The sequence below is a fragment of the Lissotriton helveticus genome, chromosome 3_1, assembly GCF_964261635.1.
Source record: "Lissotriton helveticus chromosome 3_1, aLisHel1.1, whole genome shotgun sequence".
NCBI classification, from domain to species: domain Eukaryota; kingdom Metazoa; phylum Chordata; class Amphibia; order Caudata; family Salamandridae; genus Lissotriton; species Lissotriton helveticus.
The window spans coordinates 599,322,486-599,347,475 of record NC_136061.1 but is presented as its reverse complement, the minus strand read 5'-3'; the positions used below and the strand labels follow the sequence as shown (position 1 = coordinate 599,347,475).

At 46.7% G+C, this 24,990-nt stretch overlaps 1 protein-coding gene across 3 annotated transcripts in view; it reads right to left on the bottom strand.

Moving 5' to 3' along the window:
• Positions 1 to 24,990, bottom strand: part of LOC144824675 (uncharacterized) — a 1,660,589-nt gene that overhangs the window by 170,228 nt on the left and 1,465,371 nt on the right. For 2 of the 3 annotated variants that reach the window (XM_078683710.1, XM_078683711.1), the window contains one exon: positions 1,599 to 3,351. The exons of the other annotated variant lie outside the window; for it this stretch is intronic. In XM_078683710.1, the coding sequence (XP_078539836.1) occupies positions 3,192 to 3,351 (160 nt within the window). In that variant the 3' untranslated portion in view covers positions 1,599 to 3,191. Of the gene's footprint in view, positions 1 to 1,598; positions 3,352 to 24,990 lie in introns of those variants that run through there. 3 annotated transcript variants of the gene reach the window in all.

Below are 24,990 nucleotides of genomic sequence, written 5' to 3'. Positions count from 1 at the left end.
AATCCCCTGATTGATTTATTGATTGATTGAGTGAGCTACAGACTGTTATCAAAGACCTGCATGCAAACTGCAATGCAAGGGTTTAGAACCTTATTGTTTATTCTCAATCTGTTGTTATTATAAAAAGGGTGTTTTTGGGAAGTAATAAATTATTATTAATACAGGCAACCCATAGCACTCTATTATGTTTTAAATCCTGACTGAGTTTCTTTGACCATACACTCTTAACATATAATCTCTACCAGTAAAGGCGATGTGTGACTCCTACACCTTGAAATCCTAATTGTCTTTTGTAACATCCTGTATATTAAAATACACACATTCATATGATATATTGTCAATCTATGATGGGTGTGTCTGTGATGTAAAGCGTTGAACACCCTACATTGGGATGAGTAGTGCAATAAAAGAATCAATAAAGAAAATAGAAAGTACTATTTAAACTGTTATTTATGTAAATACTCGTACGGACCGCAACATCTGACATTCTTACAGTGCATGCGTATCTCTCATATAAAAAGAATAAGAACAGCATCAAAAGGTCGCCTCCAAACCGCAGTTTCTCTTAAATACTTGTAAAGTGATAAGCTGAGTATCTTTGTTTCCCCACCATGCTTTGGCATTTAGGTGTTAGGGCCAAGATAGCTTCTAGTCAAGATTACAGTTGAACAAAAGGAAGGCTGATGGCCCTTGAAATTCTGTCTTTGTTTTAGACCCATCTGGAATCTAAAATAAGAAAAACCCCTCGCCACCTGTACGTAGCTGCCTTGAACAGAAAGCAGACAAGATGCAGGCACTGCTGAATTGTGTTCTGGTGGAGACAAATTACACTAGGACAAATTCAGAATATTTTACTGGGGCTAGACGGGTCGCTGATCCAGCTCAATAATAGCTGCTGCTCTGGAATATGGTTAAATCCCCTCCATTCCTGCACTGCTCAGGAGCAATTACTTCCATTCCTAAGTTGCCAATAGATGTCAGTAGCACTGGACGACCCATGGTGTCAACTAAAGTCGAGAGATCTCGTCCACAGTTTGCAACTCATTATTTCTAGAGATGGGAGAAAATGATGACTTCCTTTTCCCATATTTGGAGTTGTACCTCTTTGATTCCACCACCATACTTTCTTGAATCAGAGTCTGCAGCTCAGCTTGTGACTAAGGCAGGTCAGATGAAGGACCCTGAGGGCATCGCTGGACCTAATTGGAGGATTCATGCCTCCTGTGTCATAGAGAAGAAGAGGGAGGCAAAGAGGATGGAAAGGCTTGCATCATTTCATGCTCCTCCTGAATGAACCATTGTTGAACTTCTTGAACACTTCCACTCCGAAGAGGAAAGACTCAAGTGCATTAGCCAAAAGACAAACAAAGTGTTCCACTGCTCCACTCTTGTTCTGTTACTAAACTTGGCACATTAATAGTTTCAATGGAGTAGTTCAAAATATGACTAAGTGAGTGATGTATTTATTTCAGTTAATTTCAAGCCATGCTCTTGACTAGGACCCCCCAACAGGACCACCTTGGTGTTCTCTCCTTTATAATTCCACAGTCTATTCCCCAGATCAGGACAAACAACAGCGGGTTTGATATTTTCCTCCATTTATTTCAGCACATCCTGCACATCTGGAAACTCATATGGGCCTGCTCCAGGCAGGAAACAGGGCTAATTAATAGATCAAGTGCCCTGGAAGGGCCAGGAAAATAGATGTATAGCTTTAACGATGAACTTCTTTGTAATGAAGAAGACTAATGAGTGGGCAATGCATGAGTAAGAGAAGGAATAAAAATGAGACGAAACGAGGGATAAAAAATATGCATTAATTGATCATCAAATACACTTAATAGAGTTCCACTCGTACATCTCAGTAATGTCATTTGAGATGTCATCAGTGATGTCACTGACCATGTCATGAGTGATGTAATATGTGACATGTGCTTTGTGTGAGTAAAAAAGTGTATACATTTTCTGGAGGGGTGGGGGTATATATATGAATGAACAGAAAGGTGCTTGAGTAAAAAAAATATGAAACACGTCAGTTAAAGTACATGTGAGTGCATTTCTCATTGATTTAGTGACTGAATATGGAGATGTTTGAGTAAGTAAAGAAAAAATCCAGTGCTCTGAGTTGAGTATATGAAATTATTGTAAGTGAGTGAATGACAACGTTTGTGAGTCAATGTATAATTAAGTGGGCGTGGAAATTAATTGATACAGTAAAACAAAGAATTAAGAGTTAGTCACTAGGGAATGGGTTTGTGAGTAAGCCTGTTAAAGAAATCAGGTGTACAGAAATGGATTAATTAAGTATTGAGTGACCAGGAGGACAACCAAATACATGGATGGGCTCATAAGCAAACAAATTAAAGAAGAAATACATTACAGAATCACCAACCTGTTAGAGAACAATGAGGCGTAATAAAATGTCAGACCGCCCACCCACCCCGTCAACCACCTACCCAGCCAAACACAAAGTACATGGAGAAACCTAACCTGCCCCAAGATCCAGGCTTTGAGGGCCAGGGTGAAGAAAACCGAAGGCGGAAGGGGGCTACCTGATGCCCGGGGGCCACTGCAAACAGGGACGTGGGCCCTGGGTTTACCCCGGTCCCAGTGATTGGGTAATTGGCACTGCTAATCAACGTGCTAATGGACAGGCGAGTTAGTGATTTAACAAGTACACTAAATAATTTCACACCCAAGATCTAATAGATTAGATGGACAGATGAATGACAAAAATAGATAAATATCTATGTTAAATAGTTGGCCATTGGGTGAATTGACTACATCAAGACATCATTACATTGGGCTGAGAAAAACAAAATGAATGAAAGAAAGTGAAGGCAACTCAGTAGAGTAGAGTGAGGGGAAAAGGACTGTCGGTTGCATTTACATGTCTATAGTTAGTTGCTACAAAGAATTTGTAAAGCCTTCCGCCCCACCGCTAAAAACCTTTCAGATTTGATTTTAGTCACCCACTGCGTGCCGGAATACTACTGTAAGGAAGGCTGCCCATGTCCCAGCAGTAAACATGCACTGCACTACCCCGGCCCCTTATGGAGTTTGTGCTAAGGAAGTTCCAAGTAGGAAATAAGAGGTGCAGCAGAAAAGCTATACTGCCACCAAGCAGTTGTTCGCTTCTGGTTAACGTTAGGTGGAAACCTTCATGGCACCTCCGTTTTCTTGTTTTCCGGTCATTTCAGCCCAGGAGGTTGGTGGCTGTTAACACCAGGAGGTTGGTTGCTGTTAACATTCCGTTGCTTCTCAGGATCCAGGCGACTCGCAGCACCCCTCTTCGTAGCAGCCCCTTGTCGAAAGGCGTCACACACCCTCGCGTGGCACGGAGAAGGAAACCTGGAGGGGAGCAGAATTTATGTAGATACATATCAACATCATTTTTTTAGGCTGGGCTGCCAGGTCCATCTTGTTTGCCCCCTTCCATGCCTACAGTAAAATCATTGTGTACCTAGTCTCTGGCTTTGTGTCCTGCAGTGATTACTTCTGTCCCAGGCCTTGAAGAGCCCTGGTACCCGTTGCAGGTTGTGTAATTTGAAAGGAAAAGAGCTTTGCCAACCCAGATTGCAATGCTTGATCGATTCTGACTTATCCAAAAGGGAGTTTGGAAATGCTCTCTTCCAATAAAACGTTGACATTTTTTTATCCAAATTGTGCATTTGTCATTTTTCGATTTAAAATTTAAAACACAGCAGGATTTACAGGCAGTCCTAGTGATACTCGTCAAATATTCCAATACTTCATCCTGTGATAAGCAAGCATGGCCCTTCATGGGGAAATGCTGGGAGAGTGGGTCATTCTCTCCAAAAAGAAAACATGGTGGCAATGTAGTGTATTTTTCTTTACAATTTCCTTAAAAACCTGGTTTTATACGTAGCCCAAATAATCTAGGTTTGATATGTGTATGACTGCCTGCCATTTTACAGGATGCACATAGCATCTTTTTCGCCTTCTAATTTACACTTTCTTCAATTTGTCCACCTAGTCCTGCCAGTAAAATCTGGTATGAGTGAAAATCGTATTGGAGGAGTCACAGCAGGCAAATGAAAAGTATTCAAATCTCTCAGTCCCAGGCCATAGATAGTAGAGGTGTCTGTCTCACGTTATAGAGCTCTCACTCACTCTCACTCAAGTTAAAGAGCCCTCACAAGTTCCGAGAGCATGCATATCTCGGAGGTGCTACAAACATTACATACTGAGAACTTCAAAAGTAGTAGAGAAGAGAAACAGTGTCATAAAATATATATTAATACACACGACAACAGTATTTCCAATTAATCATAAAGTAACAGTCAACCAAATGCATTTTAAAGTCAAGGTAAGAACGTCAGCATTGATGGGCCCAATTCTGCATGACTTATCAGTAAAATATAAATGTTGAATATATACGAAAGTTCAATTGTTTTTTCCTAACCCATATGCCAACTATCTTCTTAAAGCATGGACATGTTTGTCCCAAATACTAGATTTAGATTTGCCTGGTGAATAAATCAGCTTTTCCAAACAAAAATATTGAATTGTCCCCAAAACCCACCTTTCATTTCTACTAAATGGGATTTGGGCCTCCAATCATCAGCTTTTCATTTTCATCAAAAACTCACATGTATAAAAGTCACTTATACAACTGCCTCCCATGGACGGATTCCGACTCATGCCTATGTACCACCATTACAAGACAGGAGAGGCAACCTAGAGACAGGGGCAGTCACCAGGTGTCAGCGATGCCCTCATTTTGCAAGGGATGCAGATCAGAAGTCAAAGAAAACCACAACATTCCAGGAATGGTCATCTCCAGAAAGTCGGACACTATTCGCGGTCTTATTCTAACTAGAATCGGCATAGGTGATGATGACACTGGTGTTGGCACTTGTGGATCATCAGATGTGAAGTTTCTTTAGTGACTGGTAGCTGCACTGCAGCACAATCCAATCTGCTTGAGTGGAATGGAGAAGTGTGGCTCACTGGTTAGAAGCGGCAGACCCTGAAGCCGAAGTCAGGCCTGGGACCAGGGTTCAATTCCCAACGCGGCAGGGTCTGGGGCTCAATGTCTGCGGACTTGATAATTCTCGCCTCGGTGTCTACTCTAATCATGGGTCCCACTCTGCAACTCTGGGCAATAGCTTGCTTAATCTCCACAACGGCCCCAACAGCGCTGGGAGGCCTGGCTTCACCTTGGGGGTGCCCTGGAGGGGGCATCTCACAGGGAAAGCCAGGATGGATTCCACAGCGGTATACAGCACCAGGATGCTCCGAGATGGGGCGGCAGTGCTCTTTACAAGTATACACACATTTACATTTACATTTACATACATTTTCATTGATCTCATTATTTCATCCATGTCAAGTGCCATTATGGAAGGTTGTTTCAGCGGAAAAGCCCAAATAAACAGTTTCAAAGCAAATCACGCAGCAGAAAGCTGGTGTCACTTGAGGATATTGAAACTTGGGAAATGCAAAGCCCAGTTTTCACTTATCCTCTTCAAAAAAATCTCCTTCAAAGTAAATAGTTCTTGTTTGCGTTCTTCAATTTAAAAGCTGCTAACCCCTGTTACTGACAGAACTGTCACTTCTTGAATCTATCAAGAAGCCTTTTTCAAAATCAGGTAATCATTTAATTCCTAAATGAAGAGTAGGTACAACTCCATATTCATATTGTAAGTTTTTCAGCACTTACGGAAATCAATCAATCAGTACTTATATAGCACTGCTTATCAACTGAGAGGGTATCCAGGCGCTGTGCTGTGGTGCAAGTTGAACAGCATTGTAAAAACAGTTTCAATCAGGTCGGGGACAATCGATATTTGCCCGGCGGTATTGCCTCTGTGACCCTCTAGTTATTTAAATCAATGAAGAGGCAGGCGCTGGAGACTAGAAAGCAGGAAACAAGGTTTTTTTTATTCTCTCCGGAGGAGAACACAACGAAACGGACAGAAGGTATCGTTCTGAGGTGCTCTAGCTTACGTTTGAGGCCTGGCCCCTTATATACAGTGTTTTATGGTTTTTATTGCAGTTTACATACATGTGACAAAGCTTTGATATACGGAAAGACATACCCGGAATCCCCCTTTGGGGCCCGTTCCCACACACATTTACAGTTGAAATCCCCACCCTAATCACAACAGGTGATGAGCATCGCGCAGCTGGATAATCCGCCGAGTCACAGAATGTGGGGAGTTTGATTGGATCTCATGGGGTGGGGGCTTTGATCAACCCGGGGACTTCTTTGATGGGGGAAGCTTTCTATTGTACGGGGAGGGGCGAGGGTGGTATCGGCAGAGCTGGGTGTCGGCTTGGGAACGGGGAGGACAAAACGGGCACACGGGGAAAAAGGGGGGTTTGCATCTAAGGGCCGGAGATCATGAAAGGAAAGCAGGGAGGTGTCGCGCTGGGAACAAGATGAGGGCCGGGGGCAGAGCAGCGCCGAAGAGGGGTTTATGATTCAAGGCAGGTGCAAGCAGGGGGTGGTCAGCGGGCAGGCTTAGCGAAGGCAAAGGGCTATGTCAGGGGCCAGCGGCATGCAAAAGGGTTGGTTCTGATCGGGGCATCTTAAAATGGCGGGCGCGCACGACAAAAGTGTGGCATCAGGGGAAGAGGCAAGATGGCGCAGATAATGTTCACCAAAACGCACTAATTTTCCACAGTCCCTCCTTTAACATATTCAAGACATCTTGTTGGTTCATTTTCTACTCGGGTCTATTGTGGTGAGCATGAGAGAGAGAACGGTAGGAAACCCAAGATAAAGAGTTGTAAACAATACATTTTGAGGTTTCTAGTTTTTTTTTTTTTTTTTGGAGGTGCATCTATTTGATGAACTTTGATAAATTTGTTCAGCAGGAAAGTCATAGGAATGAAATACAAAAAAACGGCGAGCAACAAGTACATATCATAACATAAACTGGCAGGTTAATACATATTTCGGATTCGGATTGGAGCAGGATCAATACAATGGTGGCTGGGAGAGAAATGAGGCGTAGAAAAAAACGGTGGTTTGAGGATGTCAAATGTTCGAAGTTTACGAGTTCTCATTGTTCTTTGTGGTCTTTCGTTGGCGCTGTTGAGCACCGGCGGTGGAGCTACAAGTCCGGCTCTGTTCTTAGTTCTGCGTTGCAGGGCACGACCCTTTCCTCGCGTTTCTGGTCGGAAAGGTCCTTTTCGCCCCGTGTCCTTTGAGGTGATTGTCAGAAAGTTCCGATGAAAGAAGAGCGTTCAAGACAGTCCATAGGGTAGGTCAGAGGAAAAAGGGGGATGGAGCAAGGCCAAATTAGGAACAATCTAGGGGAACGAGAGACTTCAAATAGGCGGGCGTGTGACGGAATTCAGAGAGCGGGGACTTGTCGACAGGCACTGGACGTCGAGCAGGGGCATCAGGTCGACCCTTTCTTTTCATGCTGTCGAAAACAGTGCCTCGTCCTGCAGCTCTTTTCAGTCGTGGTCTCGCCTTGGCCAATGTCGTAGGTGTCCCTTAGTCTGCAGTCGGGCCTCGTGCTCCCACATCCGGTCCTTCTCTCCTCCAACAGCAGCACCCTTAAACAAGTTTGAAAAGACAGTTTTTTAGAAAATTTTCGGATGAAGATAATCAAAAAGTCTATTTCTCTCCCAGCTCCAGGCAAAGAATGAAAATGTCCGTCATTTTTTAACGTTCACAACTGGCATATGAATGACCGGTGGCGGACCTGCTGGATTTACTATGACCTTCCTTCATAATCATTTATTACAGGCATGACGGTTCATCTGATGGTAACCCACCTTCGGGAGACAAATCTGGCAAAGATATGCCGTTCTCTAGAGTTTCACATTTACAAAAGGGTACAGTGAGTCGTCAACATGGTACTACACAGGTATTTTGCTGAGAGACGAACATGGCTAAACATTTCCTTTCTATCGGCGCATCCTGTTTTTCAGCTACTGCGAGGTTCATTTTGACGATTTCTTTACCTTGCTCTAGTCTGTTAACCTTGTAAAACATCATTCTGGGTCCTACGTAACCTTTTACAGCCCGGTCACTTAACTAGGAAGGACAGGGGATTTATGGGAAACGACCAGGGACATAGACAGGGGAGGCAACGGGGGTGATCGTTTTTCTGGTTTCAGTATTGCGACGATTCGGGGAGGGGAGGGTCGCGTATTCTGAGGTCCTTGTTTTATACTATAGGAGCCGTTGACATGTAGTTCCCTTATTTCGGGCCAGATTAGGGAACCTCTGTTGTCTTACCTGTCCTTTCCCTTACGGCCCAACCTGGGTTTATTGACTTCTAGCGGAAAAGGAGAGGTAATGACGCGGCCTCAGGGTGATTGCATTAAAGACAAATGTTTGTGCAAATACTGACGGTATTTGAAGCCAATTAGGTGGTGTGCTAGGGGTGGCGATCTGCCAATTTCGGGGCTAACCACTCGGGAGAGTGGTAGTGCAAAAAGAGAGAGAGAGAGAGAGAGAGAGAGAGAGAGAGAGAGAGAGAGAGAGAGAGAGAGAGAGAGAGAGAGAGAGAGAGAGTGTGCAACGGCAGGCTAAATAGTGCACGTGCAACGGAGAGGGCGGCAGTGCATTCAAGAAAGGCTATTTAGTGCATTACACAGTAAAGGGTATTCACGAGTCCACGTTAGAATCTTGTAATCATGCAGTTTGAGCATTAGACAGGGTAGAGGGGACGTGCTTTGGGAAAAGGAAAGAAGAAAAAAAGGGAGGTACCATTTTGTCGCACTTTCTCGCATTCTCGGTCCTTTGACCAGTTGGGTCAATGCTTTAGTCACACACACACACACATTCCCTCACAGTTTCGCATCATACGTGACATGGGTTCATTCTTCCGGTCTGGTTTAAGGGTGGTCACTTTTTATCAGGTTGTGCTAATTTTTCGGGCTTGTTCGATACGTGAGTAGTTTGCAGGCGTGCTTGGGCACTACCCTGCGGTGCTAGTCCGTTTCGTGTATTTGGACATGGCAAGGTCTCAGATCTTCGCCACACCTCGGCTGTAATTTCTGACGTAACCTGCAGAGGGAGGAAAAGAGGGGGGGGTGGGGGAGACAGCATTCGCGCGCATTTAAATACATGGATTCATAAGTCCTTTACTTACCTCTTACTCGTCTTTTCCTCCTTGGGGCAGGGTCCCCGGGGATATGGTTTTCGGAGTCGAGGGGGGGGTAGTGTGTTCATGTAGGGCGTGTGCGGGGAAACATAAAAAGGAAACCAGAGGTGCCTAGTGCGAGGTATCTAGTCAAAGGATATATCTCACTATCGGGATCCTTAAACCTCTTTCGACGCCGTGGCGTTCTAAAGCTCTTCGGTTCTTGGGTCCCTGCTACTTCGGAACGTTGTACTTTACAATATTTACATTATTTCATTTCACCCTCCTTTTACATTCCCTCATTTACACCATTCGTTTTACCCATCCTTGGAAGTCACGGTCTTCCTCTACGCGAGAGTTCATGAGTCAGTCGCGTACTTTTAATGCGGAGCGTCGGGTTGTCGATCCGATCCGTCCTCCAAGGCCGGGCAACCATCTTCCTTTAACCTTAAAGAGAGAGCAGAGTAGGGTGCACAGAAAAAGAACTTTCCTACCCATCCCATATTGTTTTAAAATAAAACATGCAATACCCGTCCATAGTTTCAAAGACTTTAATTTGCAAATTCATTTCAGCATATGGATTAGGAGGGTGTGGTCGTATTTGGTCGGTCGTGGCAATGGCTAAAGTGCGTACAGTGGGGGGCGTCGTTTGCGACAGTAAAAAACATCGGAAAGTTTTACTCATTCATTTGTAAGAGACTAAAATGTCTATTAATTGGCCGGGGGTTCGGGGGCATATATTTTCATAATTTAGAAACATAATCATAACAGTTGTAATCAGATTTCCTATATACATACCGTACGCATGTATCGTAAATGAGGTTTACATCAGTTATAAAAATATAATACATTGTATATTCGTAATCAACGTTTGTAACGGGGATCTTTTCATACTGTTCGTCGAGTGAGCTCTCCTTGTCTTTTCTAGCCAAGTGTACAAAGGATCACAAAAATCTCAGAACATCAAGTTTATATTAGTGCGAAGGAACACCACGAGGTGTTCGTAAGTTCCGATTGATACCAGCGCCATTTTGGGCGGGGCCGGCACAGTCCGGAAGCAGCATCAGGGGGAAATGTTTCCATTACTGGCAGTTTGGACCAGAGTCCTTTTCGGCGGTTCTGGACCAGAGTCCTTTTCGGCAGTTCTAGAATTCACGCTAACAGAAGGTGTGGCAATGTCATGTTTGTTTCGTTGGCGATCGAAGCAGCCGTCCCTTACCGGAAACCTGCTAAGGCCGAAGGCTCCGCCGGGGACCTTTGCATGATCTTCAAGGCTGCGGAGATGCTGTCGGAGATGGGGGCTCGTGCTCCATGGGACAAATGTTCGAGTTGTATGGCTGGCCAAAGTTACTCTAGTGGCCGGGGCCCGCCTTCCAGCGGATCCAGACGCCATTTTGAGGCCCTGCAGGGGCCACTCTCGTCGAGTTTGCAAGAATGGAAGAGACCCTTTGGAGTGAAGGGAAGAGGTCCCTGTTTTGTGAGAGCGGGACGTTCAGCTGGGGTGCAGCTGTGATGCCCCCACCTGGGGGGGCGAGGGAGACTCGTTCACGTCGTCTCCTTCTCCCGGTGCACTCCATGCCGCTCCTTTTCATCGCCCTGCATGAAGGCCTCTCCACATCCGGTGTTCCCCAAGCGTCACCATTGTACGTTCGGTGCTGCGCAAATACTGGGGTGCCACCATGGTGTGTCCGGTGCTGTGGAAGTATGGGCACCATCGCCTGACTGGGGGTGTTCGGCGCCGGGCTGGGGGCTGGGAAACCTCCTACCGGTGGAGGTGGGAGAGGCTCGTCCGCGTCGCCTCTCCCTCCCAGCCCAACTTGGACAAATTGTTGTGGAGGTACGTGCAGGACATCCCGCCGTCCAGGACTGCTGCGGCCGTGACGGAAGAGAAAAGGAAGAGGTGCCTCGCTCTCCTCTTGACATGTGGCGGGACTACCTTAGTCTTTCCAGGCCCGTTGCGGCCGGCCAAAGAGACATGTGGCGGGACTACCTGCAAATGCCCAGGCTGCGGGCTCCCGCCTCTCCTCCGGCTCCCCCATACGTTAAGATTTCCTGACCAAGAGTTGGCGGCGGGGCTCGCCTTATATGGGTTGCCGTTGGTTGGGCGTAGCCGTAACCCTGCCCTACTTTGGAAGGTTCCAGAATGGGGGGGGGGGGCGAATGTTCTGTTTGACTTCCATTTTCTACAGTTTATCGTTATTATTCCTTGTTTGTTGTGTTAAATTAAAAGTTCAAGTTTATTAATGTTCTACGGATTTTGTTTTATCATTTCTTTCTTTCCAGGTTGCTTTTATGTTAAGTTTCTGCTAACAGGGGTCGAGTAACACGGAAACACGTGTAAAAGGGATGACGCAGATTTGTACATTACATACACACGAACTCAGACGGGGGACAGTACAAGTACGACATACAAAGACCCAAGACAAATATAAAAACAGTTATCGGTCATAATTATCTCTTTCCGTCTGTAAGTTTTTAAACGAGGCTGGGTTCCCGTCTTGACATTGCCCGACCTAGGAGAACTTGATCATGCCGCTGAGATTTTCCTGGCGAAATCTGTGCCATCGGGCATAATCAAACGTGGTGGTTCTGTCTGGCCTGTCTATGTAAGTCGGGTTCTTCTCTGTCTCGCGCCTTTTCTCGTACTGTCGGTCTGTCGTTCCTGTCGGTCCTCTGCTCCTACTCACGCTCAGTAGAGTCGGGCATTGGGCTTTCCAGTGTCCGACATATCTACAAAAAGCGCATTGGTCTGACCCTAAGTCTGGTCGTCCTTGGTATAGTGTCGGGGGGTAAGTTGTGGGTAGCGGTGTCCTGGGGTTGTCCTGTCGGTATATTTCCCTACTTGGTTTATCCTCGTCTTTTCTCTGTCGTTTCGTAGCCTCTCTGCGCCACATACCGAGACTGTCGAGCATAATTGGCGTCGTCTTATTATTTCGAAGGGCTATTTCTAACGTTTCTATTTTATCAAGGTCGAAGGATCCTGCCAGTGGCCACTGTTTGTCTTGGCTATCTTCGGTATACCTGTGCCATAATTTATTATAAGCTATGGTAACTAACCCATAGTTTATGAACATGTCCTTATTAGGGGTGCCTTCTAGTGGAGCCATATGGTCCACCTCTAACACCCGGTCCGGGCTAAACAGGCTATTTATCAATGGGGAGAAGACAGACATGACGGCTCGTAACGAGGGACTAAAAAGTCAGCACTGCCTATCTTATCACTAGGTGCAAAGACTAGACAGAATATTTCTATTCTACGTTGTTTGCAGGCAGTGAATACCTCATGGATCCCAAAAAAACCAATAGACCAACAAAATAACAATGGGGAGAATGAGTAGGACCGCAAAGATCTGCGTCACCTACCCTTTTCACTATCTGCAAAAAGGATGGTCTCTTCCCTGCTTGCAGACAGAGAATCTCCAGGAAACAATAGTTTGTGAACAACAGTTCAGTTTCAAGCAATTATTGAGTGGGGGAGAAAAAGAACAAGCACGGCTGCTACCCTACTTATCCTCCACTGCTTGCAAAGGGAGAGAGAGCCTGTTGCTTCTCCGTTTGCAGACAGTGAATCTCTAAATAAAAATAAACAAGGCAATACTAGTATTTTGAACAATCAAGCAATCAAGACAAATTTCGCAACTAGTCGTGGCAACACGACCTTACCCGGACCATGTGGACAGTTTCTTGTCTTCCGAATCCAGCGCCCGATCGTCCTCTTTTTCTCGTATTTCTCACGGCACTCCTGATGGTTCCCAGTCAGGACCGTAGATCACTCGAGAGAGGTCTGTTCGGAACTAGTGAAGTTCGGATGATCGGCTGCCAGACGAGGGTCTATTGGGCAAGAGCTCTCCCGATCGTTGCAGTCGTTCACTCTGTCGTCGGGACCTCTCCCACTGGATCCACGAGTCGCTGATGGGCCCCACGCTTGGGACGCCAATTGTAAAAACAGTTTCAATCAGGTCGGGGACAATCGATATTTGCCCGGCGGTATTGCCTCTGTGACCCTCTAGTTATTTAAATCAATGAAGAGGCAGGCGCTGGAGACTAGAAAGCAGGAAACAAGGTTTTTTTATTCTCTCCGGAGGAGAACACAACGAAACGGACAGAAGGTATCGTTCTGAGGTGCTCTAGCTTACGTTTGAGGCCTGGCCCCTTATATACAGTGTTTTATGGTTTTTATTGCAGTTTACATACATGTGACAAAGCTTTGATATACGGAAAGACATACCCGGAATCCCCCTTTGGGGCCCGTTCCCACACACATTTACAGTTGAAATCCCCACCCTAATCACAACAGGTGATGAGCATCGCGCAGCTGGATAATCCGCCGAGTCACAGAATGTGGGGAGTTTGATTGGATCTCATGGGGTGGGGGCTTTGATCAACCCGGGGACTTCTTTGATGGGGGAAGCTTTCTATTGTACGGGGAGGGGCGAGGGTGGTATCGGCAGAGCTGGGTGTCGGCTTGGGAACGGGGAGGACAAAACGGGCACACGGGGAAAAAGGGGGGTTTGCATCTAAGGGCCGGAGATCATGAAAGGAAAGCAGGGAGGTGTCGCGCTGGGAACAAGATGAGGGCCGGGGGCAGAGCAGCGCCGAAGAGGGGTTTATGATTCAAGGCAGGTGCAAGCAGGGGGTGGTCAGCGGGCAGGCTTAGCGAAGGCAAAGGGCTATGTCAGGGGCCAGCGGCATGCAAAAGGGTTGGTTCTGATCGGGGCATCTTAAAATGGCGGGCGCGCACGACAAAAGTGTGGCATCAGGGGAAGAGGCAAGATGGCGCAGATAATGTTCACCAAAACGCACTAATTTTCCACAGTCCCTCCTTTAACATATTCAAGACATCTTGTTGGTTCATTTTCTACTCGGGTCTATTGTGGTGAGCATGAGAGAGAGAACGGTAGGAAACCCAAGATAAAGAGTTGTAAACAATACATTTTGAGGTTTCTAGTTTTTTTTTTTTTTTTGGAGGTGCATCTATTTGATGAACTTTGATAAATTTGTTCAGCAGGAAAGTCATAGGAATGAAATACAAAAAAACGGCGAGCAACAAGTACATATCATAACATAAACTGGCAGGTTAATACATATTTCGGATTCGGATTGGAGCAGGATCAATACAATGGTGGCTGGGAGAGAAATGAGGCGTAGAAAAAAACGGTGGTTTGAGGATGTCAAATGTTCGAAGTTTACGAGTTCTCATTGTTCTTTGTGGTCTTTCGTTGGCGCTGTTGAGCACCGGCGGTGGAGCTACAAGTCCGGCTCTGTTCTTAGTTCTGCGTTGCAGGGCACGACCCTTTCCTCGCGTTTCTGGTCGGAAAGGTCCTTTTCGCCCCGTGTCCTTTGAGGTGATTGTCAGAAAGTTCCGATGAAAGAAGAGCGTTCAAGACAGTCCATAGGGTAGGTCAGAGGAAAAAGGGGGATGGAGCAAGGCCAAATTAGGAACAATCTAGGGGAACGAGAGACTTCAAATAGGCGGGCGTGTGACGGAATTCAGAGAGCGGGGACTTGTCGACAGGCACTGGACGTCGAGCAGGGGCATCAGGTCGACCCTTTCTTTTCATGCTGTCGAAAACAGTGCCTCGTCCTGCAGCTCTTTTCAGTCGTGGTCTCGCCTTGGCCAATGTCGTAGGTGTCCCTTAGTCTGCAGTCGGGCCTCGTGCTCCCACATCCGGTCCTTCTCTCCTCCAACAGCAGCACCCTTAAACAAGTTTGAAAAGACAGTTTTTTAGAAAATTTTCGGATGAAGATAATCAAAAAGTCTATTTCTCTCCCAGCTCCAGGCAAAGAATGAAAATGTCCGTCATTTTTTAACGTTCACAACTGGCATATGAATGACCGGTGGCGGACCTGCTGGATTTACTATGACCTTCCTTCATAATCATTTATTACAGGCATGACGGTTCATCTGATGGTAACCCACCTTCGGGAGACAAATCTGGCAAAGATATGCCGTTCTCTAGAGTTTCACATTTACAAAAGGGTACAGTGAGTCGTCAACATGGTACTACACAGGTATTTTGCTGAGAGACGAACATGGCTAAACATTTCCTTTCTATCGGCGCATCCTGTTTTTCAGCTACTGCGAGGTTCATTTTGACGATTTCTTTACCTTGCTCTAGTCTGTTAACCTTGTAAAACATCATTCTGGGTCCTACGTAACCTTTTACAGCCCGGTCACTTAACTAGGAAGGACAGGGGATTTATGGGAAACGACCAGGGACATAGACAGGGGAGGCAACGGGGGTGATCGTTTTTCTGGTTTCAGTATTGCGACGATTCGGGGAGGGGAGGGTCGCGTATTCTGAGGTCCTTGTTTTATACTATAGGAGCCGTTGACATGTAGTTCCCTTATTTCGGGCCAGATTAGGGAACCTCTGTTGTCTTACCTGTCCTTTCCCTTACGGCCCAACCTGGGTTTATTGACTTCTAGCGGAAAAGGAGAGGTAATGACGCGGCCTCAGGGTGATTGCATTAAAGACAAATGTTTGTGCAAATACTGACGGTATTTGAAGCCAATTAGGTGGTGTGCTAGGGGTGGCGATCTGCCAATTTCGGGGCTAACCACTCGGGAGAGTGGTAGTGCAAAAAGAGAGAGAGAGAGAGAGAGAGAGAGAGAGAGAGAGAGAGAGAGAGAGAGAGAGAGAGAGAGAGAGAGTGTGCAACGGCAGGCTAAATAGTGCACGTGCAACGGAGAGGGCGGCAGTGCATTCAAGAAAGGCTATTTAGTGCATTACACAGTAAAGGGTATTCACGAGTCCACGTTAGAATCTTGTAATCATGCAGTTTGAGCATTAGACAGGGTAGAGGGGACGTGCTTTGGGAAAAGGAAAGAAGAAAAAAAGGGAGGTACCATTTTGTCGCACTTTCTCGCATTCTCGGTCCTTTGACCAGTTGGGTCAATGCTTTAGTCACACACACACACACATTCCCTCACAGTTTCGCATCATACGTGACATGGGTTCATTCTTCCGGTCTGGTTTAAGGGTGGTCACTTTTTATCAGGTTGTGCTAATTTTTCGGGCTTGTTCGATACGTGAGTAGTTTGCAGGCGTGCTTGGGCACTACCCTGCGGTGCTAGTCCGTTTCGTGTATTTGGACATGGCAAGGTCTCAGATCTTCGCCACACCTCGGCTGTAATTTCTGACGTAACCTGCAGAGGGAGGAAAAGAGGGGGGGGTGGGGGAGACAGCATTCGCGCGCATTCAAATACATGGATTCATAAGTCCTTTACTTACCTCTTACTCGTCTTTTCCTCCTTGGGGCAGGGTCCCCGGGGATATGGTTTTCGGAGTCGAGGGGGGGGTAGTGTGTTCATGTAGGGCGTGTGCGGGGAAACATAAAAAGGAAACCAGAGGTGCCTAGTGCGAGGTATCTAGTCAAAGGATATATCTCACTATCGGGATCCTTAAACCTCTTTCGACGCCGTGGCGTTCTAAAGCTCTTCGGTTCTTGGGTCCCTGCTACTTCGGAACGTTGTACTTTACAATATTTACATTATTTCATTTCACCCTCCTTTTACATTCCCTCATTTACACCATTCGTTTTACCCATCCTTGGAAGTCACGGTCTTCCTCTACGCGAGAGTTCATGAGTCAGTCGCGTACTTTTAATGCGGAGCGTCGGGTTGTCGATCCGATCCGTCCTCCAAGGCCGGGCAACCATCTTCCTTTAACCTTAAAGAGAGAGCAGAGTAGGGTGCACAGAAAAAGAACTTTCCTACCCATCCCATATTGTTTTAAAATAAAACATGCAATACCCGTCCATAGTTTCAAAGACTTTAATTTGCAAATTCATTTCAGCATATGGATTAGGAGGGTGTGGTCGTATTTGGTCGGTCGTGGCAATGGCTAAAGTGCGTACAGTGGGGGGCGTCGTTTGCGACAGTAAAAAACATCGGAAAGTTTTACTCATTCATTTGTAAGAGACTAAAATGTCTATTAATTGGCCGGGGGTTCGGGGGCATATATTTTCATAATTTAGAAACATAATCATAACAGTTGTAATCAGATTTCCTATATACATACCGTACGCATGTATCGTAAATGAGGTTTACATCAGTTATAAAAATATAATACATTGTATATTCGTAATCAACGTTTGTAACGGGGATCTTTTCATACTGTTCGTCGAGTGAGCTCTCCTTGTCTTTTCTAGCCAAGTGTACAAAGGATCACAAAAATCTCAGAACATCAAGTTTATATTAGTGCGAAGGAACACCACGAGGTGTTCGTAAGTTCCGATTGATACCAGCGCCATTTTGGGCGGGGCCGGCACAGTCCGGAAGCAGCATCAGGGGGAAATGTTTCCATTACTGGCAGTTTGGACCAGAGTCCTTTTCGGCGGTTCTGGACCAGAGTCCTTTTCGGCAGTTCTAGAATTCACGCTAACAGAAGGTGTGGCAATGTCATGTTTGTTTCGTTGGCGATCGAAGCAGCCGTCCCTTACCGGAAACCTGCTAAGGCCGAAGGCTCCGCCGGGGACCTTTGCATGATCTTCAAGGCTGCGGAGATGCTGTCGGAGATGGGGGCTCGTGCTCCATGGGACAAATGTTCGAGTTGTATGGCTGGCCAAAGTTACTCTAGTGGCCGGGGCCCGCCTTCCAGCGGATCCAGACGCCATTTTGAGGCCCTGCAGGGGCCACTCTCGTCGAGTTTGCAAGAATGGAAGAGACCCTTTGGAGTGAAGGGAAGAGGTCCCTGTTTTGTGAGAGCGGGACGTTCAGCTGGGGTGCAGCTGTGATGCCCCCACCTGGGGGGGCGAGGGAGACTCGTTCACGTCGTCTCCTTCTCCCGGTGCACTCCATGCCGCTCCTTTTCATCGCCCTGCATGAAGGCCTCTCCACATCCGGTGTTCCCCAAGCGTCACCATTGTACGTTCGGTGCTGCGCAAATACTGGGGTGCCACCATGGTGTGTCCGGTGCTGTGGAAGTATGGGCACCATCGCCTGACTGGGGGTGTTCGGCGCCGGGCTGGGGGCTGGGAAACCTCCTACCGGTGGAGGTGGGAGAGGCTCGTCCGCGTCGCCTCTCCCTCCCAGCCCAACTTGGACAAATTGTTGTGGAGGTACGTGCAGGACATCCCGCCGTCCAGGACTGCTGCGGCCGTGACGGAAGAGAAAAGGAAGAGGTGCCTCGCTCTCCTCTTGACATGTGGCGGGACTACCTTAGTCTTTCCAGGCCCGTTGCGGCCGGCCAAAGAGACATGTGGCGGGACTACCTGCAAATGCCCAGGCTGCGGGCTCCCGCCTCTCCTCCGGCTCCCCCATACGTTAAGATTTCCTGACCAAGAGTTGGCGGCGGGGCTCGCCTTATATGAGTTGCCGTTGGTTGGGCGTAGCCGTAACCCTGCCCTACTTTGGAAGGTTCCAGAATGGGGGGGGGGCGAATGTTCTGTTTGACTTCCATTTTCTACAGTTTATCGTTATTATTCCTTGTTTGTTGTGTTAAATTAAAAGTTCAAGTTTATTAATGTTCTACGGATTTTGTTTTATCATTTCTTTCTTTCCAGGTTGCTTTTATGTTAAGTTTCTGCTAACAGGGGTCGAGTAACACGGAAACACGTGTAAAAGGGATGACGCAGATTTGTACATTACATACACACGAACTCAGACGGGGGACAGTACAAGTACGACATACAAAGACCCAAGACAAATATAAAAACAGTTATCGGTCATAATTATCTCTTTCCGTCTGTAAGTTTTTAAACGAGGCTGGGTTCCCGTCTTGACATTGCCCGACCTAGGAGAACTTGATCATGCCGCTGAGATTTTCCTGGCGAAATCTGTGCCATCGGGCATAATCAAACGTGGTGGTTCTGTCTGGCCTGTCTATGTAAGTCGGGTTCTTCTCTGTCTCGCGCCTTTTCTCGTACTGTCGGTCTGTCGTTCCTGTCGGTCCTCTGCTCCTACTCACGCTCAGTAGAGTCGGGCATTGGGCTTTCCAGTGTCCGACATATCTACAAAAAGCGCATTGGTCTGACCCTAAGTCTGGTCGTCCTTGGTATAGTGTCGGGGGGTAAGTTGTGGGTAGCGGTGTCCTGGGGTTGTCCTGTCGGTATATTTCCCTACTTGGTTTATCCTCGTCTTTTCTCTGTCGTTTCGTAGCCTCTCTGCGCCACATACCGAGACTGTCGAGCATAATTGGCGTCGTCTTATTATTTCGAAGGGCTATTTCTAACGTTTCTATTTTATCAAGGTCGAAGGATCCTGCCAGTGGCCACTGTTTGTCTTGGCTATCTTCGGTATACCTGTGCCATAATTTATTATAAGCTATGGTAACTAACCCATAGTTTATGAACATGTCCTTATTAGGGGTGCCTTCTAGTGGAGCCATATGGTCCACCTCTAACACCCGGTCCGGGCTAAACAGGCTATTTATCAATGGGGAGAAGACAGACATGACGGCTCGTAACGAGGGACTAAAAAGTCAGCACTGCCTATCTTATCACTAGGTGCAAAGACTAGACAGAATATTTCTATTCTACGTTGTTTGCAGGCAGTGAATACCTCATGGATCCCAAAAAAACCAATAGACCAACAAAATAACAATGGGGAGAATGAGTAGGACCGCAAAGATCTGCGTCACCTACCCTTTTCACTATCTGCAAAAAGGATGGTCTCTTCCCTGCTTGCAGACAGAGAATCTCCAGGAAACAATAGTTTGTGAACAACAGTTCAGTTTCAAGCAATTATTGAGTGGGGGAGAAAAAGAACAAGCACGGCTGCTACCCTACTTATCCTCCACTGCTTGCAAAGGGAGAGAGAGCCTGTTGCTTCTCCGTTTGCAGACAGTGAATCTCTAAATAAAAATAAACAAGGCAATACTAGTATTTTGAACAATCAAGCAATCAAGACAAATTTCGCAACTAGTCGTGGCAACACGACCTTACCCGGACCATGTGGACAGTTTCTTGTCTTCCGAATCCAGCGCCCGATCGTCCTCTTTTTCTCGTATTTCTCACGGCACTCCTGATGGTTCCCAGTCAGGACCGTAGATCACTCGAGAGAGGTCTGTTCGGAACTAGTGAAGTTCGGATGATCGGCTGCCAGACGAGGGTCTATTGGGCAAGAGCTCTCCCGATCGTTGCAGTCGTTCACTCTGTCGTCGGGACCTCTCCCACTGGATCCACGAGTCGCTGATGGGCCCCACGCTTGGGACGCCAATTGTAAAAACAGTTTCAATCAGGTCGGGGACAATCGATATTTGCCCGGCGGTATTGCCTCTGTGACCCTCTAGTTATTTAAATCAATGAAGAGGCAGGCGCTGGAGACTAGAAAGCAGGAAACAAGGTTTTTTTATTCTCTCCGGAGGAGAACACAACGAAACGGACAGAAGGTATCGTTCTGAGGTGCTCTAGCTTACGTTTGAGGCCTGGCCCCTTATATACAGTGTTTTATGGTTTTTATTGCAGTTTACATACATGTGACAAAGCTTTGATATACGGAAAGACATACCCGGAATCCCCCTTTGGGGCCCGTTCCCACACACATTTACAGTTGAAATCCCCACCCTAATCACAACAGGTGATGAGCATCGCGCAGCTGGATAATCCGCCGAGTCACAGAATGTGGGGAGTTTGATTGGATCTCATGGGGTGGGGGCTTTGATCAACCCGGGGACTTCTTTGATGGGGGAAGCTTTCTATTGTACGGGGAGGGGCGAGGGTGGTATCGGCAGAGCTGGGTGTCGGCTTGGGAACGGGGAGGACAAAACGGGCACACGGGGAAAAAGGGGGGTTTGCATCTAAGGGCCGGAGATCATGAAAGGAAAGCAGGGAGGTGTCGCGCTGGGAACAGGATGAGGGCCGGGGGCAGAGCAGCGCCGAAGAGGGGTTTATGATTCAAGGCAGGTGCAAGCAGGGGGTGGTCAGCGGGCAGGCTTAGCGAAGGCAAAGGGCTATGTCAGGGGCCAGCGGCATGCAAAAGGGTTGGTTCTGATCGGGGCATCTTAAAATGGCGGGCGCGCACGACAAAAGTGTGGCATCAGGGGAAGAGGCAAGATGGCGCAGATAATGTTCACCAAAACGCACTAATTTTCCACAGCTTGGTCTTGATTCCTTTCCTAAAGTGAATCAGGGAGGGTAAAGTACGTAGGTGGAGGGGAAGGGTGTTCCAGGACTTGGCAGCAAGGTGGAAGAAGGAGAGTCCTCCGGTGCAGCAGCGGCAGATGTGTGGTTTCTGTGCGAGGGTGAGATGGGTGGAGCAGAGGCAGCCACGGCTCGTGCAGGGCTTTACACCGGCGGTGACATCAGGCAAAGGAGGGGCAGGGTGGGGGGTTGTAAAATGCGGGATATGGACGATGTCAGGTAAGTACCGGGAAAAAAAACGAATTTCGTTACCCGCGCTGCATCGCCAAATGTGATGCAGCGCGGTTAACAAAATAATTTTTTTTTTTTTTTCGGTACTTACCTGACATCGTCTATATCCCGCATTTTACAACCCCCCACCCTGCCCCTCCTCTGCCTGACGTCACCGCCTGGTGTAACGCCCTGCACGAGCCGTGGCTGAGCAGAGGTTCCTGGGAGGTAGATAGAAATTCAGGTGGTGGTTCATGTAGGCGGTTCTTTGGTTGTGGAGGGATGTGTAAGCCAGGGGAGCCAATGGAGGTCTTTCAGGTGCTGGGTGATGTGGGTTCTCTTTGTTAGGTTGAGGATCTGTCTGTTGCATTCTGAATTGTCGGAAGTATTCTTATGAGTTCGGTGGTGATGCCTGCATAGAGTGCATTGCCATGCGGACAGGTTGAGCAGGATCAATGCGGCTGATTCTCTTCTGTCGAGTAGGGCACGAATGTTGCCTGTTGCAGCAATTAGGCCCATCTTGGTGTTATGATTGTCTCTGAACTTTGATTGGGAAAAGTCCATTAGGATGTTTCTATCCAGGTGTTCAGTGAGTTGGAGGTTGATAGCCTTCTGCAGGACTTGGGTGAGAAATGGGATCAGTGAGTTGTCCGTGCTGCTGGTTCGCCACTTTCGTTTCAGTTGTTTGCGTCTTTCTTTTGATGTGGTAAGTTCCGGGGTGTACCAACTGGCTTGTTTAGTTAATTGGTGCATTGTGGCCAGTTTGATGGAAGCGACTCGGTCGGACGCACTAGTGATCCAGGCGCTTAAGTTCTCTACTGCCTGATTCAGATCTGATGTGACACTGGGCTGGGTGATGCTGAGGGTGCCGGTCCATTGGTGCCGAGTAATCTTGGTCCAACTGTGGGAGTGGGTGCAGTGGTGGTTCAGGGTGGTGTGGGAAGGTCTGGTGAAGAGTACAATGGAGTGGTCCAAGCAGGTGAGTTCCATGGTGTGACTGTTCCTGATTCTATGACTGGACATGAAGATGGGTCCAGCATGTGTCCTGCTTCATGCATGGGGTCTTTGACCAGCTGCTTGAGGCCAATGTTGTTCAATCGTTCCAGTAGGTTGGTGGAGTTGGTGTCAGTGGAGTCTTTAAGGTGGAAGATGAGGTCTCCCCTGGAACACGAAGTGTTTGTATTTGATGGTTAGTGGGGTGATGAATTTTGTGATGGCGTTGCTGAGGCACGTTCATGGTTCTGGGGGTCTGCAAGTGAGTGTACCTTTGATGGGGGTTTTGTCGTCGGTGCGGACCTGGAAGTTAATTTGTTCCATGATCGGTGGTGGGGCAGACTGTTTCTTTGTGTACTATAACAATGCTGCCTCCGTGTCGGCATAGCCATGGTGTTTCATCTTGTTTGCAATGGGTGTGCAGTGGGGATGTCTGGGGCGAATGTGGGATGAGCCAGGTCTGTGTCCGGGGTCCAGGGCACAGAGATCTCCGACAGAGTATCTGTGGGAGTGCAGAGGGCAGGGTTCCTGGTGCTGGGCATGGTCCAGGCTCAGACGGACTTGCCTTTGGCGTGACTGCTGAACGGCCTTCATAAATAGTCCTGGGAGGTAGGAGGGGCTGTCGAAGAGGCAGGAGTGTGGGTAATGGGAAATGTTGGGAGCAGGGAAAATATTGGGAGCGGGTGGGGGGCGTTACCAGTATGCAAATACAGAGACACAAGAAAATAAAAGTAAAAATTTCACAATTACCACAAAAAATACCAAGCAAAAGTCTGTTTCAATACTATAGGCTAAAATAGAGTGGGCCAAAGGATTCACAGGCGTTCACCCGACAGTGAGACTGAACAGGAGGCCACGAGGTTTGGAGGCGGTGCCTTAACTCTTTGAGCTAGGCAGCAGCAATGAGGAAAGCGGCGGACAGGACCAGGGGTCAAGGGCTACTAACACCACTAATGACAGTGGAAGGAAGGTGATTTATAGACTTCTCCACAGCATTTGATAAAGTAGATCACCTTTGCTGTGGAGAAAATTGTTGGACCTGGGTATGCCAGCCATCCTCTTGGAGCTAGTCCGTGCCCTTTATACAGATACCTGGTGTAGAGTCTTATTGGGAGGGGAAAGAGGTCTCTCCCAAAAAATCCCCACTGTAAATGGCCTAAAACAAGGATGTTTATTGGCCCCTCTACTTTTCTCCCTTTATATTTCTGACCTTCCCTATGCTCTGTCTCAAAGTGAAGGAATCGCCCATTATTGGGGGGAAAATCAATTGTTTGTTTACTCTATGCGGACGACATTCTAATACTGGATTTGACGCCGAGGGGATTAAATAGTCGTCTTCAGGTGCTACATAAATATGCAGAGGCCCATTTTTTAAAGATAAATGTAACTAAAAGCAAAGTAATGTGCATGCATGGTAGAAAAAAGTTGAAGTATGGAAACTTCGTTTGGTCTGTAGGTGGGCAAAAATTGGAACTTGTAAAATCCTATGTCTTCTTGGGAAAAACGGTGTGTAGTAATTTAAGTGATAAAGCACACATAGAAAATAATATTCTTAAAGCAATTACACAGGGGAAAAGCTTGGGTTCCCGCTATAGGTCAACAAGAAAGAGACACTTTGGAATTCTATTGGAGGTATTTTATGCTACAATTCCTGCCTCTCTGTTGTATGGCATGGAATTACTTGACTTAGGAAAATGGGGTTTCCTAAATACAACAGAAGGCAAAATTTTACGGAGCCTGGCCTCAGTTAACTCCGCTTGTCCCATGGCCGCTTTAAGGTTGGAATTTGGACTAAGAAGTACCTGGGTACAGGGACTTGCGGGGATAGTACGTTGGGTTATAAGTCTTGTAAAGGGTGAGCTAGGTACAATAAGATCTTTTATCCAGAAAGAATTATTGGGAAATTTGAATGAGCAATCTTTAATTGTTAAAAATGTCAAAGCTGAGGTAGACTTGCTTCAACTGGATGAACCCGTACTCTTCACCCTATCTCCATATCAATTAAAAGCCACTCTGAAACAGGCTACCTGGAAATTGAGTTTTACTAGGGATAGGGAAGCCCGCATGCTAAAGAGAAGTACCGATCCATCTATTGACTCCTGGGTGATAAACAAAGCACAGGCTTATATTACTTGGAACCTGCCCCATGGACTGCGCCGTTTTTGGTTATTAATGAGGCAAGGTCTACTCCCTCTAAATAATCTACTATCTAAATAGTATGGTACCTCCCCAGCCTGCAATTTGTGTAATAATCCTGTCCAGGATCTTATGCATGTACTGTTTATTTGTCCTGCCCTATCATAATGTCGCCGTAAATGTATAAGGCCTATCTGTTTATCTTTATCTATTTTCTCTGCCTCAGCTCTGATAGACTCCATTTATGTACCACCGAATGCAATATTTTGTCATAGAATTTTTAACTTTTTTAAGTGTTTTTAGACATATATTAAAACATTTATATGGTGGGTATTATAGCTACAATTGTTTTTATCTGATGTCTTCTATATCTATATTTATAGCATTTGTATATTATAGTTGAACGTTTTGAAAATGTAAATTTAAATTTTATGTGGATCTCTTCGGAGTTCCAAGATCATAAATAAATAAACTTGAAACTTGAAACTTGATT